This window comes from Oryctolagus cuniculus, chromosome 5, assembly GCF_051225735.1.
Source record: "Oryctolagus cuniculus isolate XC-2025 breed Fujian yellow rabbit chromosome 5, ASM5122573v1, whole genome shotgun sequence".
NCBI classification, from domain to species: domain Eukaryota; kingdom Metazoa; phylum Chordata; class Mammalia; order Lagomorpha; family Leporidae; genus Oryctolagus; species Oryctolagus cuniculus.
In genome coordinates, this window is record NC_142871.1 from 135361233 (window position 1) to 135381395 (window position 20163).

The 20163-nt window shown below is 60.9% G+C and overlaps 1 protein-coding gene and 1 long non-coding RNA gene across 2 annotated transcripts; one reads left to right on the plus strand and one right to left on the minus strand.

Annotated features, from left to right (window-relative positions):
- The first annotated feature begins 375 nt into the window (after window positions 1-375).
- On the plus strand, window positions 376-19009 carry IP6K3 (inositol hexakisphosphate kinase 3). The gene is made up of 6 exons (XM_002714623.6): window positions 376-611; window positions 9033-9378; window positions 13016-13187; window positions 14078-14244; window positions 15184-15359; window positions 17247-19009. The coding sequence occupies exons 2-6, from the start codon at window positions 9180-9182 to the stop codon at window positions 17712-17714; spliced, it is 1182 nt and encodes a 393-aa protein (XP_002714669.1). The 5' UTR covers window positions 376-611; window positions 9033-9179; the 3' UTR covers window positions 17715-19009.
- On the minus strand, window positions 6916-10495 carry LOC127493052 (uncharacterized). Its single transcript, XR_007922988.3, has 3 exons — window positions 10192-10495; window positions 9593-9688; window positions 6916-7143 (listed from the first exon to the last, which is right to left on the minus strand). It is a non-coding gene; the product is annotated as an uncharacterized LOC127493052 (long non-coding RNA).
- Window positions 19010-20163: the final 1154 nt, after the last annotated feature.

A 20163-nucleotide genomic window follows, 5' to 3' on the forward strand; every position in this document is an offset into this window, starting at 1 on the left:
GTCCCTGGCTTGCGAGCGCCCCCTGCAGTCTCCTGACAGCGGGCACTTGTGGAGCAGGTTCCTGGGCCCGCTGCCCAACTGGCGTCCTTGGCCCAACCGCCGCCTTCTGTAGGGCTCTCCTCTCCCCGCAGCCATGCTCGGTCCACACTACAGCGAGGCCATCAGGAAGGGTGGGGGGAGCGCACAGGAGACCAGGGGAAGGGGTGTGTGGCGCCCACCCGAGCCTCACCCATTTCCTTCTGAACGGGGTTGGGAGAATAAGCAGGGGCCTGGGGCAGCTGTCCCTCCAGGCAGCTGTGTGACCTCTCCTGCCTTGAGGCCACTCCCAGAGCAGTGAATCACCCAGCTGATAGCTGGCTGTGCCAGCCCCCTGCCAGTCCTTCCCCTCCCAGGGTCAGGTGACCCTGCCCTGCCCAGGCTGCAAGCGGTCTGGCGCTCCCGGGCAGAGCTCTCCACCCAGTGCCCGAGTGGGCAGCCAGTGCCCTGAGCAGGGAGGAAGGGCCTCCCCCCGCCCCGAGGCCTGCAGACGGTGGAAGCTGAGGCACAGAAGTTCTCTCTGCCTGACCCCCCCCTTCCCGCGTACTCGCCACCCACCCTGGAAGGAAGCCCTGGTGAGTGCTGCCTTGGCCCGCAGGGATGGGCGGGGACGGCCTTGCTGAGCCCTGCTCTGGGCCTGAGTCGGGGCAGGGTCTGCTGGCCCCAGGGCCTAGGCACACTGCGGGGATGCTGTGTGTGGCTGGGCCAGCGTCCCTGAGGGCCTACACATCCCCGTCTGCCCGTGTGCGAGCTGGGCTGGCCACAGCTCAGCAGTCTGGAAACTCCGGAGTTCGCGCCCCTTCCGGCTCCGGTGGAGGCAGGGAGGACTGCGGTGAGCTGGGTCTGCTGAGGAAGCTGTGCAGGGGCAGGTGTGGGGGCCAGAAGCCAGCGATTCCCACCGCACGCTGGGCTAACCCCTCAGAGAGGCAGGCGTCCAGGACAAAAACAGCGGTGCCTGGGCCCCGGGAATGGCATGTCCTGTCCCGGCAGCCATGGGTGACGTCAGTGTCCATGGCAGTGGCCTGGGGCCCAGCTGCAGGGTGGTGGAGGCTGACCGTGGACATGGCGGAGGGGTCAGCCCGCTGCCCTGGGCTGCGACAGCCTTGGGGGCCCCACCGGCCCATGGCTCTTCAGGGTCCCCCACCACCTTGGTGAGCCCGAGGCCTGATCCTGAGCCTGCCTGGTGGTCCCCAAAACCCCTGGGTCATAAAGGCGCCGATGCTGGCCCCTCTCCAAGGTGGCCTCGCTTTTTAAAGGCACCAATTGGATTCTTAATCTCTTTATTGTGAAAATATGAAAGCGTGGGGGTGACATCGCGAGCGCTTGCACACCTGCCCCTGGGCTGAAGCAGTGGTTCCGCCGCCTTTGCTTCATCAAAGCTGTGAAGGCTGAGGGTTGGGTTTTTTTTTTTTTTTTAAGATTATTTATTTGGAAGTCAGAGTTATAGAGAAGGAGAGCCAGAGGCAGAGAGACAGAGAGAGAGAGAGAGAGAGAGAGAGAGAGAGAAAGATACCTTCTATCCACTGGTTCAATTCTATCCAACGCCTGCAATGACTGGGGCTGGGCCAAGCCAAAGCCAGGAGCCAGGAGCTTCTTCCAGGTCTCCCATGTGAGTGCAGGGGCCCAGGTACTTGGGCCATCTTCTACTGTTTTCCCAGGCACATTGGCAGGGAGCTGTATTGGAAGTGGAGCAGCCAGGACCCTAACCAGTGCTCATATGCAGGCACAGGCTTAACCACAGCACAGGCCCCAGGGCTGAAGGGTTTTGAGGACCTCCCAGCACCCCCCAACACACACACAGTGCCTTGTGGGTGCTTATATAACCCAGTACCATCATATCTGCGTCCAGCGTGGATCTTTATACCCACAGCTGTCTTTTTCAAGCAGGGTCCGTGCAAGGTGCATTTGCTCAGCCCCTCTCTTCATCACATTCAGTCTGCATGAGCCTCTGCCAGCCCCACACGCTGGCTGGCTGGGTTGAGGGCCAGTTGTCCCATAGGAGGGACGGAACACAGCTGGGTCAGACAGCTCTGTCTACACAGGGCCCAGAGAGGCAGGGCCAGGTCTCCCCTGCACCCTGCCCAACAAACTCCTTAGGAGGGACCTCCACATCTCCCTCTGCACAGGGGCTGTGGCCCCTGGGACTCTCATTAACCTCCGCCCCAGTGCATCCTGGTCCGAGGCCAGGCTGAGTGCACCGGGGGCCTGAGCAGGCACTGAAATAGCCCTCCCCTCGCAGAAATCCAATCCGCGTGGTTGCTGGCCAGTTCACCAGCCTGCAGGGAAAACCATTAACTTCATGAGCACCAGGCTGGGGAGGTGGGGGAAGGTGGGGCGGGGGAGCTCTGGAGGACGGAGCTGCAGGGGTGGAGGATGGTAACGCAGGGGGAGTGGGGAGATGGGACATGAGAACTTGTCTTGCTGAATCCACCTTGATGGTGATGTAAAAACTGCTGCCTGGTAGAGGCGGGTCTTCAGCTGCTGTTTGGGACAAACCCAGGGCTGTCGGGGAATGCATCCCCTGGTCCCTGGGTGAGGGGATGGGTGCTGGCTTTGGTTTTCAGGCCTCTTTGGGCATTTCTGGCCTCAGCACGTCCACTGCTGCCCTCTGCTGGAGAAAGGCCTTGCCTGCGGCCAGCTCTGCAGTGCCAAGGGCCAAGGTGGCCTGCACAAGACAGGTGGCAGTGGCCAATCACATTGCTTAGAGAAGTGGGTGGGGTGTCTGAGGTTGGGAACCTTATGGGTGGGTTTTGAAATTCAGCCTTGTCCAAGATCCTGGGTGCACCTGCAAGTGGTCAGATCTGCGGCAGCAGAGCTCACTCACTGCCGGGGGCCCCGGGGGCGGTTAGCAGGCCGCCTGGGACCCGGGAGCTGCCCAGCAGGCAAAAGTCTATGATGGAGCAGAGGCGGGGACACAGTGCGTCCCATCCCAGGGCGCTCAGCTTGGCCATCCTCACCCCACGTTTCTCCTGCCTCCACAGCAGGATCAGAATGTGGCTGGGAAGTGCGTTGGTCAGGGCTGAAGGTTCTAAAAGAATCATCGCTGTATTAAAATCCTGTCTGGCCCACAAGCTGCAGGAACGCTGGGAGATTTTGAACATTAAGGGAAAAAGAAGGAGAGGGGCAAAATTCCCTCTCAAAGGGTCAAATCAGCCCTGAAATAAGTTTCGGTAGCAGCGGAGTTTGAGGCATTGCAAATCAAGCTTCCTGGGGAAAACGGATGTTCTGTGAAGCCACATATCAGCCCCGCCTGGGAAGGAGCCGGGCGCGGCCCGCCCTGCCCCCTCCGGTATCGATCCCACCCCGCCGGGGAGGCGTCCCGCTTGAGTCATTTTTAGAATGGATTTTAAAACCCCATTTCTGTCCCCCTCTGGAAAATAAGCTCGTGCCTTCTCAGCCTGGATGGCCCCAGATGATGCAGTGCTCAGCCACAGGAGAAATGCCGCAACCCTCCTGCCCATTACCACCTAAGCGGTTTTAAATGGGTTTCGGGTCCTCTCATCTCTACTAGATTAAAAAAACCGCTCCCTTGAGCGTCACAAGGACATGGAGTGGTGCTTGTGGCCAGCCCCTGGCTCCGAGAGGCCCGAGAAGGGCGCATCTGGGCTCCCGAAGTGAGTGGCCAGGTCACGCGGCAGGCTGCCTTTCCACGCACAGCCGCCACATTGCAGGTCCTACACCCAGGATTTACTGGGTGTAGCCCCCCAGGCTCCATCACCCCTGCCATCTTGGAGTCCACCGCCCCCCTGGGCCGAGCTGGGGCCCAGGCAAACCTCCAGGTCAGACCCCTGGCAGGGGCGGCCCCCACATCTCCATCCACCTGCTCCTCCTCCATGCAGGCACCCCCACCCCCACCCTGTCCAGGCTCTTCCGGCCGTGCACACGAGGGGTCCTCAACACGCTCCCAGGAAACACATGTGATAAAAATACCATGCACATGTCTCAAAAAATGTTTTGCACTAAGATAAGTGTAGCTTTTAATCCCAGTTCCTCCACAGACTCCCTGAAGTACCCCAGCACCTAGCCTCCCTGCAGCAGGCCCTCCGCAGGCGCCCCTAAGGCTGAGCCAGACCCCTGGAGCCGCCTCCGCCCAGCCCCGAGCAGGCCAGGACCTCTCCTAACCAGTGTGACTTCCCAGCGGGCCCCGTGCGGTGCTCATCGCCCTTCTAGTGTCTGTTGATTGAGAAAACAGATGATGACCAAAGCTACCAGGGATTCCACAGTGCCTTTGAATGCATCCGTGTCTGGTAATCACCAAGTTTACGTACACTTGAGGAATGTCCGGGCTCCGTGGCTGTTGTGTTTCTGGTCTGCAGAGGCCACTTGTGGTGGTGTGGGTTTGGGCAGGAACATGACGGCCTCACAGGTGGCAGCCCCCCGCCTCCTGCCCAGGCCCCATGGACCTGCACCTGCGGAGCGCCTCTGCAGATGGTGCTCACAGAGCAGGGCTTAGCTCCTGGACCGCTCCTGACCCTCTCCCGGGCACTGGGCCAGCAGGGGGCATCAGACAGGACCTGGCCCCATGGAGCTTGGCCAGAGACAGCCAGGGCGGCTTGCAAGGGGGACTGCTGCACGCAGGGGCAGCATGTGTGTTGCCTTTGGGATGGCCCAGACCTCCTGTGGCCGCACCCCAGCTGGGGCGTCCATAGCTCTGGCTCCGGGCAAAGCCATCGGCTTCCCCCCACCTGCTGCGTTTCTCCAGGGGAAGACCCTCACCTTGGAACTGAGGTGTGACGGGTAGGAGCGGCTGTTGCCTGGGGCGCCTTTGTGCAAGGAAGTGGTCAAGCGCCTGATGCAGGCGCAGGGGCTGCCAGTCTGGGCGCCACGCTGGGTCTCTGGCTGTGGGTTGGCAGGTTGGTCAGGAGGAACTGGGTTTGTGCTGCAGAACAAGCTGGCCCACATCTCGGTGTAGCAGATTTCTTTCCGTCACTCAGGGACCCAGGGTGACACAGGCCCCTCCCACCGTGAGCTTTCCGGAGCACCAGGCCAGGAGCACAGAGAACTGTCCCTATTGGGCTGGCCCTAGGCTGCTATCCCCACACCCCCAGCGGGCAAACCTGAATACCTGTGACAATGACAACAGTCAGCCACTTTTTCCAGCTGGAAGGAGTCGGCAGGAGACAAGGTCTATGAGAAATGGATTCCCAGTTTCAGCCCTCGCGGGTTTGATTTGTGGTCTCTTCTGCCATCTTCCCTAGCACGGGAAAGGAGAGGCTACAAGAATGCCTCTGCCAGTGAACTTGGATTTGGCAGGCGGGCAGAGGCCGCCTCCGGGAGTGCGCTCTGGAAATTCAGAGCACCGACTGGAGTGACAGGTGCCGATGCCCTCGTCTGCCCCGGCTTGACGGGTGGCATCTGTCGCTGTGTCTGGCATCAGTGAGGTCGTAGGGTCTCCGAATCACCGGGACTGTCATCTGTCCCCACTGTGAAAGCAAACACAACCGTGGCCCTGATGCCAGTGACCCTGTTTGCAGACCAGGGAGGATCGTGCCACCCAGGGGCAGGCTGGTGGCTGCCCCAGCCCTGCGGGGCGGCACAGCAGGGTTTGCGTGGACACTAGCAGCCCAGGCTCTCATTTCACAACCAGCTCCATGGCTGCACCCATCAGCAGAAATCACCTCTTGAGTCTCCTGGAGCGAGGCCCAGAGTTATCTCATTCAGGACATGACCCTGGGCGGGAGGGGGGGTTGGACACAGGGACCTGGGGCCATCTGTGCACTTCCTGGGGGGAGGGGCCGTCGTTCAGCTGAGCCCTGAGCCCTGGGGAAGGATGGTGGGCAGAGACGGGTGCTGGACAGAGGGACATCCGGCTGCCTTCAGAGCACAGGAGTCCGAGCCGCAGGTGTGGAGAGGGAGGCGGAGCCCACCTCAGGCGCGCACCCTACTGGCCTTCCCAGCACCCAAGCTCACTCCCGGGGCCGTCCTGGGAATAACCTTGCAGGGGCGAACCCCAGTGAGGAGGCCGCAGAACCAGGGCTCCACAGAGGAGTCCTGGGCCCTTTGTCATGTGGGCATCGTGTCGGGGCTGTGACCCAAGACCCGGGAGTTCCAGCCACTTACAGCACAGCCCTGGGCTCCTGACCCTGCCCAGTGCTCCTAGGAAACAGCGGGGCGAGGTGACAGAAGTGCCTGCCTGCGGCCAGAGGAAGTGCAGGGTTGCCAAAGTCCTGTCACCGGGACTTCCTTCCGGGGAGTGGCGGCGGGGGTGGGAAGAATGGAAGCCTGCCCCCACCCAGCCCCTCTCCCCCACCCCACCCCCGCCCAGAGGAGGTGGCTGCACGCAGAGGCAGAGACCACCAGAAAACCTGGAGAGCTTCCTTGGGGAGCACGGTTGCCCCCAGAGCCCTGGCAATGCCCCCTGGCTCCAGAGGCGGAAGTGACGGCCCTCCCCACCAGCCCTTGTGAAACCTGCAGGCCACGCAGACGTCACCTAACCCACACCCTAAGGTGACCCCCAAGAGAAGGGGCCTCAGTTTCCCCAGCTGTCGAGTCCAGCTTTTGTAAAGTGTAGGCTGGATACCCACCAGACAGCCAGGCACCACCAACCGGTCCCAAGCTGGGGACAGCCTGGCTAACACAAGAGGGGGTGGGGACACGGCCAGGTGGCAGGGGACTAACTGAGTGCTGCCATGGCAGCACCCCTGGGCCCGGCTGACATCCCTGGAGCAGGTCCACCCCTGATCTCGCATGACAGCTCCTGCAGTGGTGGGGGCGTGACGCTCTCCTCCTGCAGCCCACCCACCACCAGGACCTGCCCTTCGTGTCACCAGGGGCGTGAGGAGGACTGGCCAGGGGGACAAGCAAACCTGTCCCAGCACTGCAGTGACGTGCAGGCGATTTGGGCTAAGTCCTGGCCTCCTTGGGGCTCCATGTCCTGACTTTTTTTTTTTTAAGATTTATTTATTTATTTGAAAATCAGAGTTACACAGAGAGAGGAGAGGCAGGGAGAGAGAGAGGTCTTCCATCCGCTGGTTCACTCCCCAGTTGGTTGCAATGGCTGGAGCTGCGCCAATCAGGAGCCAGGAGCTTCTTCAGGTCTCCCACGCAGGTGCAGAGGCCCAAGGACTTGGGCCATCTCCCACTGCTCTCCCAAGCCATGGCAGAGAGCTGGATGGGAAGTGGAGCAGCCGGGACTTGAACGGGCGCCCACATGGGATGCCGGCACTGCAGGCGGCGGCTTTACTTGCTATGCCACAGCACCGGCCCTAATGTCCTGACTTTTAAACTAGGTGAAAGACAGCCCCCTGTCCCCCAGCCACCTCCTTGCTGGACTGCAGTGATCCCATGCTCCTCCTGGGCTCCAATCCCGGCTCTCCCCCTCGCTAGCTGTGTGTGCACATGGGCAGGCGGGGGCTGGGTCCGGTGCGGCCAGGCCTGGTTAGTGCTGGCCTGGACCCAGGGGAGGCAAGAATGGGGAACGGGAACTTGGGCTCCCTGTGGGAGTGGCCATACATGAATATTGCAGACTAGCTGTCCCGCTAGCTACTGGCAGGGCGAGTATGGGGGAAAGGTCAGCCGGCTAAGGCTAAGAAAGCCCAGAGGGAGGAGTGGAGTCAGGCCGCCCTGGGTGCTCCATGTCTCTTCCTTCTCACTTTCCCTGCATTTGCAAGTGACACTGAATTTGCCAAGCAGCTGTGATGTCCTGCATGGTGAACTCAGGGCTATCAAACTCGTCCCTGGCCCGTGTCCCTGGCCCATGTCCCTCTGCATCTAGACTTGTCCCCCTCCCCCTCCCCCACTTAGTTCCCGTGTGGGGCTGGCCCCTGTGCTGCCTCGGGCTGCACCCCACTTCCTCCAAAGCGGATGCACACACACCAGGCAGAACCCGCCTCTGTCGCCCTTCCTCAAGGGCCACTGTGTAGCCTGCAGAGCAGTAGCTGAGCCCGGCCACAGCTTTCAATGCCACCGTGAGCTGAGACCCCCGGGGACCCACGGGAGAGTCTCTCAGAGCCGGAGGCCGGAACGTGTCAGTGGGCACCGCTGTATGTAGAACCAGTCAGCCGTGCCTGCGGCCTGAAGGGCCGGCAGAGGCTCACTCATGCCCAGAGCTGCCGGGCCCGGGGTGTCCACGGCCAGCAGTCCAGCAGAGGGAGAAGGTATTAATAGCTTGCGGTGCCGGGCACCGCCGGGGGAATGTGCTTTCAAGCAGCACCGGTCGGTAACGAGGGCCTCGCCTGGCCGAGTCTCCTTGGTGCCCTCCTGAGACAAAGTCAGGGCGTCTTCAGGGGCCATTTGCAGCCCAGAGCTCGGCACTGGCCAGCCCGGAGAGGAGGAGATCCCAGCTCCACTTCCCGCTCTGCTCCCAGCCAGGCCTCGCTTTGTCTTACTTGCAAAGTGGCCGTGAGCAAGCCTGCCTTTCCTAGAGCCCAGGCGGGGGGGGGGGGGGGGGGGGGGGGGGGCGGGAACCTGAGCACTGTGACCATGTTGCTAGAAATAGTAATCACCTGTGTTCAGGGCCCTGGGCTAACCTTTGCACATTCCGTGGGACTTAGCATCATTATTGCCTGTTCTACAGACAGGGGAAACTGAGGCTCGGAGTTTCCCCAGCTTGTCCGAGGTCACACAGCAACGGTACAGCGGGGCCATGACGTAGCTCAAAGGTACAGCTTTGCTGTACTCCTCCAGGCCCGGGCTGCACAAAGGCAGGGGCCCTGCTTGCTTCCTGTGGGGCCCGGGTCCACGTTCCCACAGGAAGGAGGCCAGCGTGGAGGAGTGGAGACATCATCTGCACTTTATTTGTGGCTTTTTTTCCCCTAACATTTAAACCTAAGAGGTAACAACGTTAACGTTTCCCTCTCGTCCCTGGCTGCATAAAGCAACCACCATCACTCTGGCAACAGAGTATTCCGGAAGTAATATTTGGTGGTTTCTTAAGTTCCCCCCGGAGGGGGTGGAATCTGCTCTGGTCACAGCTGGGACGATGCAGGGCCACCCCTCCCGCCAAGTGCCCACCCAGGCCTCCTTCATTAAAATCCCACCCTCCCCCTGCTTTCCAGAGGCCCTGCCCACGGCAGCAACCAAAGTGAGAAGGAGCAAACCGAGGACCCCGCCGCCGACAGGCACCCCACATCCTGCCCGGGCTGCAACTTCCCCCACGTCTTCGCCTTGCAGACTTCGTGGGGCAGCCCTCCCCACACGGCACCATGGTTGTGCAGGACAGTGCGGATGCCGGGGACAGTAGGCTGGGCGTGCGGCTGCAGCCCTTCCTGCACCAGGTCGGGGGGCACCTGAGCGTGATGACGTATGACGAGCACACCGTGTGCAAGCCCCTCATCTCCCGGGAGCACAGGTTCTACGAGGCCCTGCCTCCGGCCATGAAGCGCTTCACCCCACAGTACAAAGGTGAGGGGCCGGGGCCCAGGCGGGCAGGGTTGCCATGGAGACGAGCCCCTCTCCCAGCCGGGCGGCCTTCATGTCCTAGTTTTCTCTGAACTCCCAGTCTCCAGGTCTGGCTTTCCTGCAAATTAGCTCAGGCTGCCAGACCTGCCCCCGGGGAGGGGGCATTAGGATGGGGGTCCATCCTCTGGTCTCCGCCCGGGGTGTCAGGGCTGCTTACCTGACGGTGGCCGCACTTCCTTGATGCAGGTGATGGCCGGGAAGGGTGGCAAGTGGCACTCACAGTGTGGGCGCATGGCAAATGCTTGTGTGGGACCTGTGCATCAGAACTCCAAGGTCAGCGCCCAGGCCATTCCCAGCATGGTCCAGAGGACCACTAGTGGGGTGGCCACGGGGTCTCGTGCCCCAGATACTGAGTCCAAGCACTGTTCCCACTGGCTCACTCACTGCCCACAGCATGGGCCACGCAGGGCCACGGGCCTGACCCAGCTGATGAGACACGCCCACATGGGCAGACACCAGACTCAGCACCTAGGGGGGTGGGGGCACGAGGAGAGGGAGCGGGGTCGGGCTGTGGATGGGAGGGTTCCTGGAAGTGCCCCCAGGCTGTGCAGCCCTCCTGGGGATCGGCCAGCCCAAGGACAGAGGGGACCTGCCTCGCCCAGGCCCCTCAGCAGGTGACCTCGGGCTAGGAGTCACAAGGGTGCACGAGGCTCCCGCATGGGGTCTCCCATCCTGTCCCAGAATGGAGCAGCCTCCCAGGAATGGGGCCATTTCCGAAGCGGCCAACACACACCACAGGGCACACCGTCTCCTTACTGGCATCTGGGAGAGCACGGGGTCAGGGACATCGCTCCAGAGGGCAGCCTCCCGGTGCCAGCAGTCTCTGTGGGCCCTTGTGGGCTCCCGAGCGCGACGGTCTCGTGGGCTGCACGCTGCTGCCTCGTGGGCTGCCTGTCAGCCGTGGGCAGATGAGGAAGTGCTCTTGGGCCCGGCTGGCCAACAGTTGAGCCAGATTCGGATTGCAGACGGCGGCGAGTGAATGTTCTCTCATGAGCTTAAAAATAAGCACATGAGAGAATGCTCACCGAGGCTCGGGAAGCTGCTCAGCCAAAGCGAAGGTGCTGAGGTGCCCAGGGCATGTGGATCCGGCGGTAAGCTGCCCGCCCAGCTGGCACGGTCTGGGGCCGAGGCGAGAGGGGAGGGCTGGCGAGCAGGCAGACGGGGGCCCTGGCCTGGCCCTGCACGCTCCTGGTGAGCAGAGCCCTGGAAGCCCCTGAACCTCCACTGCCCAGTGCCCCAGACACACAGGGCAAGCTGGAGGCCAGGCCGGAGCCCGCACGGGCAACACTGCTCTGCCAAGGCCAGACCCCATCCAGTGGGTCCCAGCTTTGGGAGGGAAGGGCTGGGCTGAGCCACAGGTGGGCGGGTATGCAGGAGCGACAGAGGGAGACAGACAGACAGAGCCAGCAGAGGCCCGCAGGACAGCGAGGCAGGCAGGGATGCGGGGTCTGGCCGTGTGGCTCTGACAACATGAGAATAGAAATGACTTTGGGCTTCTTGCAGGTTTGGGGTTATTTGCACTCCCTGCTCTCCTGGGTTCACTCAGACACTCAGGACCAATGAGCTCAGACAAGAGCTGGGGCCTGCAGGAGTGGGTGAAGGTCACATGTCTTGCCCTCCAGGGAGGGCTTCTGGGCCTGGGGCCCTCCAGGGTCAAGGTCCTGTCCGATCTGTCACCACAAGCTCCCAGGGGCCTGCCACATCCTAGGTGGAAGTTGACACAGCCAGTGCATGCCCCTCCCCCTGCCCTGGGCCCCCAGGAGCTGGGAGGCGGCTGAACGGCTCTCGCACAAGCACACAGGCCGTGGCCCTCTCTCTCCCCGTCTTGCTTACGGAGGGATGGGCTCAGGGCCTGGTGCTGGTTTCCAGAAGTGTGGTTCTCTCCCTGAAGACACCGAGCTTACACCGCCCTCTGGAGGTGGCAGCTAGGGTCGTAGCCTCTCTGTTCTCTTCCAGGGAGCAGAACCAGGAGGACCCGTGTGACGAGGGGCACGGCTCGCGGGGCAACACCCACTCTGGGTCCCTTCTTCCATACTCGTGTCTGCTGTGGCCCTGTCAGAGCTCCTTGCAGGCATACGGTCCCTGAGAGGCCACAATGCATCCGGCCATCCACGGCGGGCAGCAGAGGCTTGCGGGTGGGACAGTGGGGATGGATACCACCGTGATTCTGGTCTCAGCCTGCCGTCGTGTGCACAACAGCTCTGGTGGGCTTGGCCTGGAGACCAAGAGCAATGGGGTCAGCCAGATAGTAAAGCGCCGGGCTCTGGGCAGTCTTACTTTACAGTCACGATGATGTCACGGGACACAGGCGCGGGGAGGGAGCCTTTGCAGGCCTGGAGAGACCTGGACGCACAGAGAATCTGAGAGGCCAGGACTGGCCCGGGGAGACACCTGCGGCCCTGGGGAGCTTACGGAGCAGCCCCCACAAGGAGCGCAGCACGGGTGGCACTGACCAGGCGGGGAGGGCCGGCGGGGGTGCAGGCGGGAAATCTGCCCACTCAGCAAAAATCACCACCTCCTCTGAGAAGGTGCCCAAGTGGCCCGGGGGAGGAAATAGATACCTCGGAGGACATCCAAACATGTAGCCCACCTCCTCTCAGCGACAGGGTCCCCGCAGGAAGCAGATGATACATTCAAGGGAGTCCATTTAAAGGGGCTGTTTGTAGAAGTGCACGCAGGCTCATGGGGACCACGGCTCGATGCCGTCTACCTGCCCACGTGATGGGGTAGGGAACCATGCAATAAAGGCCTCTGTCTTTCTCCTCCCATCCTCCCTTCCCCTGGCCAGACTGACTGGGAAGAAGGAGGCAAGGAACCCACAGGTGCCCTGCACAGGGCCAGCCCCCACCCCCGACACAAGGCTGAGCCGAGAGGGCTGGCAAGGGGTGGAGGGAGGGCTGCAGACAGGAGAACACACAGCAGGCACAGGAACAGTGGGCAGCAAACACTCTCAGCATTCGAGGGGCATCTCCTATGCCAGCACCAGAACTGGCAAAGCTGGGCACCTGCCAGATGCCAAGCTGCATGAAGGAAAGCCAGGACCGTGCCACCAGGGCGGAGGGTGACCACAGCTCACCCGAGCCGTGCGCTGCTTATGCGGGTTTCCGGGGCTCTCTGCTTCTCCTGCCCTTGTTGCAAACACCCATGGGAGGAGACACCGGGGACGGGGCAAATCTCACAGGTCTCCAGGTTTTTAGAGGACTGCATTCCAACAACAATGTCCATGTGCCCGTGCACCTGACCAAGGGTTCGGCAGACGTGGGGACGGGACCCCGGCCCCAGGCTGGTGACAGGGAGATGGGGAAGGCGTGGCTGCAGCGAGGAGCCAGAATGTGAGACCGAAAGGGCCGGGGCTGGCTCTGCTTACAGCACAGAGGCGCAGAGAGGGGGATGAAGTGAGGATGCGCCTGGGTCAGGCCCGTTGGGAAGGGGACCAGAGTCAGTGAAACCAGGCCAGCCCCCATGGCTTTCCCTTGGACCAGGAGTTGGGGGAAGGAAAAGTTGACTGATGCCATCGAACCAGATTCAGCCACGCCTCCCTTAGAGGCGTCCCTGAGAGGGTTTCTCTTCCCTCCCGCAGGGACCATCACCGTGCACCTCCACAAAGACAGCAGGGGCCGTCTCAGCCTGGTCGCCCACCCACTAAAGGAGAGCCGCGAGCCCTTCAAGGTGTCCCCGGAGTCGGCGGCCGTGGCAAAGCGGCACCCGCGGCGGCGGCAGCACGCCCAGTGGGCACAGTCTCCCGCCGAGAGGTGAGGGCCATCACGCGGATGACAGATGCGAGGACACTGCTCCCGCCTGAGCCCAAGGCCGCCCGCTCCCCATTCGGGGCGGTGCCCAGAAAATGAGAAATCACAGGAAGGCTCTGTCGAGATAAGCGATGGGACCGAGGAAAGGGACCGGCGTGCTCTCTGCGATGGTTTTATCTGAGCAGCTGAGACGTGGGCAGAGCTGTAGACGGAGGAGGAGGTTGGGACAGGTTTGCTCAATTAAATACCTGTGTCACTGAGACCAGGGAGTGTCTGGGATCACAGCGCAGACACCGCAGAGTAGCTACAAGAAAGCGAAAGCGCGGCTTACACTGGGATGGGGCAAGGAGGGAGGTTAACCGGGTGTTCAAGGGTCCCTTGAGACACACAAGACTGAGGGTCTATGGGCCCTGGAGAGGGGTCAACAAAACCTCGGGTAACGTTAGCTGACCTGGGCAGACACAGATTCCTGGGGCTACTGACCACTCGCTAGGCAGTGGGGGACACCTCCCCTTCCCCAGGGTGCGCTGTGGGCACTGTACCTCCACTTCTCCCACCTGGACTCCAGGGCGCTCACGGACTGCAGATGTGGGCGGCCCAGCTCTCCTGAGGCTCCCCGTGGCACCCTGGGGGCTCAAGGACACGGCAGAGTATCAGGGCCCAAGCCCCAGCCCTGCGATTCTGGGTGGGGCCAAGTCACCAAAAATCCACGTCACTGATAAGGGATCTCCCCCAGGCTGGGGAAGGGGCGAGTGCTGGGCTCTATGAGCTGCCCTGGGGTCAGGAGAAACCCCCTGAGAGGGCTGCCGTGTGATCGGGTGCCTGCCGGGCAGCCTGGGGACAGAGGGGACAGAGCCCACGCTGACTGTCACACTGTGCTTCCCTCACCTCAGCCACAGCCTGGCCAAGCTCCACACGCACCCCCAGGTGTCCTCGCTGGTGCTGGAAGATGCTAATGGGAACCAGGTAGAGGCGAGGAGCTTTAACCCGTGGGGCCTGCACTGCCACCAGGCACACCTGACCCGCCTGTGCTCCGAGTACCCAGAGAACCAGCGGCACCGTATCCTTGCCACCTGCAGGAAGGCGTGCCGGGCCGGGGCTGGAGAGACGGCCATGTCTGTGGCAGGCGTGGGCAGGGGGACAGGGGAGGCGGGAGGGGGGGAGACAGGTGTGGAGATAGTTTGGAGACCCAAACCTGGGGCCTAGAAGGAAGCAGGCCCCTCCCAGGGAAAGCGGACTGGGAACACCCAAGGCTGAACCTCGAGGGCCGCTGGCTCTGGCTGTGCGGCCTGGGCAGCCAGGTGAGCTGGGCGGGGCGGGGGCGGGGCTCGTGAGCAGACAGCAATGATTGATGCCTCGCTGGGTTAAGGCGGCAGGCGGTGCAGAGGGCTAGGTGGAGCCCCCGCCCCCGCCACATCCCAGAGGGAGCATGGGCAGGGCCTGCGGGGGCTGCCAGGTTCTCAGTGAGCAAATCCAAATTGAAAACGCCTCTTGGTCAGCGCCGTGCCGGCTCGTGCAGACGGGCGGCCGGCTGCACGGTATTTACGGAGACACATCCGCAGCCCTGAACCCTGAGCAGCTTTGGCAGCATAATTACTCCACTGAAATTAATATTCCTGTAGCTCATCTCCGAAGCTCACATCGGCCCGCTTCTCCCAGAAGGTATTGGCCCATTCAGCGACTGAGGGTTTCCGCCTGGTGATTTTCCGCCATAAAATGTAAATTGGGCATGGCCTGCTAGGGATTTCACGCCTGCATTTAAATCTCAACCCCAGAGCAAAAATGGAAAAGGGGAAAAAAAAAGCTCCCATACTCATAAACTCCCCCTAAATAAATGGGCTTATTAGAGCAGCCTGCAAAGCGAATATCTTGAATTCTTAATAGCGAGAAGGGGCCCGTCCAGAGGGAAGGCGGAGGCAGCGGGGACTCGCTCTGCTCTCCCAGGGCAATTCTGAGTTGTGCACCTGCCCCAGGCGGGCTCCTTAACCCCCGTGGCCAGGGTTCCTGCTGCTGGAGAACGTGGTGTCCCGGCACACGCACCCCTGCATCCTGGACCTGAAGATGGGGACGAGGCAGCACGGAGACGACGCCTCCGAGGAGAAGAAGGCCCGGCACGTGAAGAAGTGTGCGCAGAGCACCTCGGGCCGCCTGGGCGTGCGGGTCTGCGGCATGCAGGTGGGTGGCCCGGGGACCCACCTCAAGGCACACCCTGGCCTGTCCACTCTGGGCTGGGGCCGTCTCCTGTCCACACACCACTGACCCGGGTGTGGCTGGGCCCGGGGGCCACCCGGAGACACCCTTACGGGGTGCACGGACCTGGTCCACGCCACCCAGGGTATTGGACCCCGAGCAGTGGGGTCCAAACCCCACCATGTTTGAACGTGGTCCCATGGTCTTGGCATCTGAAGCTTCCCACAGTGGCCATGTGGCCCAGCCCAGCAGGGCTTTGATGAGAGTGTGCGGGCAGGGGCTGGGGGTGGAGTGGAGGGAAAGTATCTGGGCGCCCCTGTGGCCCCCTGGTTCCTCTCTGAGCCCTCTCCTCCCCGGGTGCTGCCGCTGTGTGTCCCTTGCATCCTTATCCTTAGTAGCCAAGCCCCTCCTCCCAGTCCACTCCTTCTGCCTCTTTCTGACTGCCTGCCCTGGCTACCAAGGTGGGACGGTCACGATCGGCTAAGCCCAGGCAAAGGAACGGTTAATTTTGATGCTGCGCAGACTCTGTGCTTACTGAAGCTCTGCTCCGGCTCCCGCAGGGCTGCAGGAGAGCAGGAGGAAATGATCTTCCTCCCGTCGTTCACGTCGCTCACTCGGGCAGTCGATGAGACATCAGCTTGTCAGTGTTTGTTACCGCTTGCCTTAACCGCACACACACACACACACACACACACCCCGCTGGAAGTGGAGTCTATGAGTTTGTGGCTCACATGTCCCTTGGAAGGCTTGGGATGCAGTTGTCAAGAGAGCGGAGTGTGATGATGTGCCGTGTAAATGGAATCTCTCTCTGGACCTCAAACCTTCTGAAATTGATCTGATTTATTTAGAAGGTGATGCCTGTCATGTGTTTATGACGGCTAATTTAGCAGCCAGTCTCTGGCCTTCCAAAGGCGAGACAGAGCCTATCATAACTCTCTGGGTTGGTTTCTTTTTTTTTTCAATCCTGGTTTTCTGTAAGCACACCATGTAACATGAAGGCAGGAGAGACCTGAGAAACCGTCTTGGCCAGGTACGGGCAGTCCTGCCCAGGTGTGCCAAGTCCCCCTCTGGCCATGCCATTCGCAGGCCTTGGTTCAGCCTCTGCTGCCGCCTGTGCCGTCTGAATGAAGTGGGGGCGGCTGCCACAGTCCCCTCCATCAGCGTCTCTCTTCCATCTGCTCCCTTCTGGTGCCAAGACATAATGGGGAGGGGATGGGAGATGGTGCCAAGGAGAGGAGGTGCCACCCCCCCAAGAGTGGCAGTGAACGTCCTGTGTCCCCCGGGCTGCCCCCGGTGCACTGGCTGCTGGCACATCCCAGGCACACCCGAGCTCGCCTGTGTTTTCATCCTCCAACAGCTCACCCCTCCCCCTCAAGAACCATGACTGTTCCCTGCGAATCTGCAGAGGAAGGACTTTATAAACTTTGTTGGGGGAAAATTTAATCTGGTTGGCTTTCCAAGGCCATTGGCTGTGATTTCGAATTCCTGCTAAAGCTCTCCAGCTTGGGTTTGCTAATATTTGAATTGAAGAGGGCCGGGAGCCAAGACTTAAATCAGGAGGTGGAGGTTGATGCTGGAAATTCACAAGACAGAAGATCCACATCTTTTCCTCGTGGGTGGAGCGTCACCTCTGTGGGGTGAAGGATTTTTAGACCTTGGATTGCCATTAGAGACTCACACGGAGAGCATTTTCAATGGCACAGTTCTGGTGCTAGAGCGAAGACCCTCTCCTGCCCGTGGCAGCCACTCCGTCCTTTGTGCTCTCGAAAGCTGTTCATAGATTATCATAGCTGGTGACGCTGCAAATGTAGCAGGTGCAATTGCGTTTGACGTTGGCAACTCCTCACGTTTCTCTCTCCATCTTCGTGTTAGGTTTATCAGACGGATAAGAAGTACTATCTCTGCAAAGACAAGTACTACGGGAGAAAGCTCTCGGTGGAGGGCTTCCGACAGACCCTGCATCAGTTCCTGCACGACGGGACCCGCCTGCGCACCGAGCTCCTGGAACCCATCCTCAGCCAGCTGCAGGCCCTCCTCTCGGTCATTAAGAGCCAGAGCTCCTACCGGTTCTACTCCAGCTCTCTCCTCATCATCTACGATGGACAGCAGCTGCCAGAAAGACCCCCGGGCAGCCGGCACCCTCAGGAAGCTTCGGGGGAGGCCCGGGCCGGCCCTCCGGGCGGTCTCCCCAGGGTAGACATCCGCATGATCGACTTTGCTCACACAACATACAAGGGCTCCAGGGACGGGCACACCACCTACGACGGACCGGATCCTGGCTACATTTTTGGGCTGCAAAACCTCATTGGGATCCTGCAGGATATCCAAGAGGGAGTCTGACCCCTTCCTGGGCCTCCCTGGGTTCCTCTGGGCTACAGATTGCAAAAAGGCACCTACTTGTAGCCAGCGCAGTTGAGATGATGCTTAGATGTCTTTATACAGCCCTCAAAAGCCAGCTGTCCGAGGCGGACTCTCCTGAGAGCTGCTAAAGAAACCCTCTGGCACCCTGGAGGTCGTTCCACGTAGCCTGGCGTCTTGCTCTAGTGCTGGTCATCAGACAATGGACAGTCCATGCAAAAAGCAGCCCCGTCTTGGAGCGCACCAGAGAGTGGCCTTGGGAGTCAGAGGCCAGCGTGACGGGGACAACCGGAGTCTCTGCTGCTAAAGATGCTTTCCTGGCTGGCGCCGCGGCTCAATAGGCTAATCTTCCGCCTTGTGGCGCCGGCACCCCAGGTTCTAGTCCCAGTCAGGGCACCGGATTCTGTCCCGGTTGCTCCTCTTCCAGTCCAGCTCTCTGCTGTAGCCTGGGTATGCAGTGGAGGATGGCCCACGTGCTTGGGTCCTGCACCCCATGGGAGACCAGGAGAAGCACCTGGCTCCTGCCTTCGGATCAGCGCGGTGCACCCGCCGCAGCGGCCACTGGGGGATGAACCAACGGAAAAAGAAGACCTTTCTCTCTGTCTCTCTCTCTCACTGTCCACTTTGCCTGTCAAAAAAAAAAAAAGATGATTTCCTGTCACCGCACCACCATCCTCACACGCTGGGAGGCAGAAACAGAACGAGGAGAAGCCTTGTAGGGTATGGTTTTTCTCCACTGCAAGCTACTCATGGCCTCATGGCCTCCCACCTTCCGAAGAGCAGCTTCGGGTGGGGTAGGAGGAAGTGGAACAGACCTGCGCATCGCACCTGCTCTGTCTCCGGGTTCTAAGTGGACAAGGACGAGCCCAGACAGGAGTGTGGGTAGCCCAGGGTCCCATGTTGCCGGTGGACAGGAGGGTCGCCTCACAGCCTCCTGCCTGGAGAGGATTCTGCCACATTCTGACCATGCAATGACTCTGACCATGATCTGCGGCTTCCGGGGCAGGGATGGAGGGGAAGAGGAGCCACCCCGTTAACCTCTGCTCCCCGCTTTCTATTTATTTATTTTGGGGGTGGGCTGGGGGAGGCAGAAGACCCGGAAGGCATGTGGGAACCAGGGGCAATGTTTACAAGGCCAGCGGACAAGTGTAAATCCAGAACCAGCATGCACAGTCCTAATTAATTCCTTCCTCGGTGGTGTGGAAACCTATTACAATGCCCCGGAGTCACGCGCCGGGATACGTTACCCAATTAGGGAAATAAATTTGCTAAGAAAATTGCTGAGGTCACCAGTGATTATCGGCGCGCCTTATTACCCGTTCTGTTTGTTGATTCTGATCATCAGGCGCCAGGGCCCTTCTGATTCATGGGTGACTCAAGCGCACAGCGAGAAGGGCGCACTGATTTCCCGCCATCCTTCAGGGAGCTGGGGGACGGAGGGGGAACGGCGGCTACTGAGACACAGGCGTGGATCTGCAAAGCCGGAGGCAGCCCTGAGAGCGAGGGGTCCCTTCTTCTGCATCTTAGACGCCGCTGAATTCAGGAGCTGGGGGATTCTCACGGATGATGACCGCCAACTTCCTGACATCCACACTCACAGAAGGGAAGAGAGGCCTGGGTCACAAGATTCCAGAATCTTGTTTGATTTTGGAATCCACTGATCTGATTTCAAGGCAGGTTCACTTCTCAAATTACTTTTGGCTAGCAATGCTGCGGCTTCGTCCCATGCTTGGCGCTCATGGTGGGAGCAGGGTCAGAGCCCGCTGGGCAGCAAAGGGGAGAAAGCCTCCGAGGGGAGCACTTGCAGATGATGGGAAAGCCTTCACACTGCCTTTCCCAGGCCACTCCCTCGCCTGAGAGCCTGGTGCTACAGCCGCCAAGCCCCAAGCTCCAGGCTTCAGCTGCTTGGACCTCCACCCTCGCTGAGCTCTGGGGGCTTATGAGATTTGCCTGAGGATGAGCCACAGCCTCCCCCAACCCATGGCACTGCTGTCACAGAGTGCTCTCCTTCACCCCACCCGCCCTTCCTGGATGAGGCCTTCCTCCTCTTCTCCACATCAGTCAAGGCCCAGCCGGAGTTCCCGTCTCCCGATGTCCCTGGCAACTGCACAGTTTGTTCTAAGAAGGGGACAGGGTAGGCCACGAGGGTTTCGATTGCCATTTCTGAACTACTGGGCTCAGAAGGCCTGCTGTGGTCTGGACACGGCTCTGCAGACTCAAAACCCCAAAGGCATGAGCCCGCCCGAACTGATCGGAATCTGGGAAGAGGGGTGAGAACACAAGGTAGGGAGAGAGGTGATGGGGTGTGGGTGTGTTTGGTCTCCGATCTGAATTTCCTGGAAACTGGCAGAAGGAGGGAGGGAGCCTGGGATCAGCTGGGAGCTGGCAGGTGCCTCCCAAGCAGCCATTCATGCCGACCTCCTTACTGCTT

Coding starts and splice junctions, on each gene's coding strand:
- IP6K3 (XM_002714623.6), top strand. CDS start 9,180: ATGGTTGTGCAGGACAGTGCGGATGCCGGGGACAGTAGGCTGGGCGTG. Junction 9,379..13,015: donor CTTCACCCCACAGTACAAAG/GTGAGGGGCCGG, acceptor TCCCTCCCGCAG/GGACCATCACCGTGCACCTC. Junction 14,245..15,183: donor CCCAGAGAACCAGCGGCACC/GTATCCTTGCCA, acceptor CCCCGTGGCCAG/GGTTCCTGCTGCTGGAGAAC.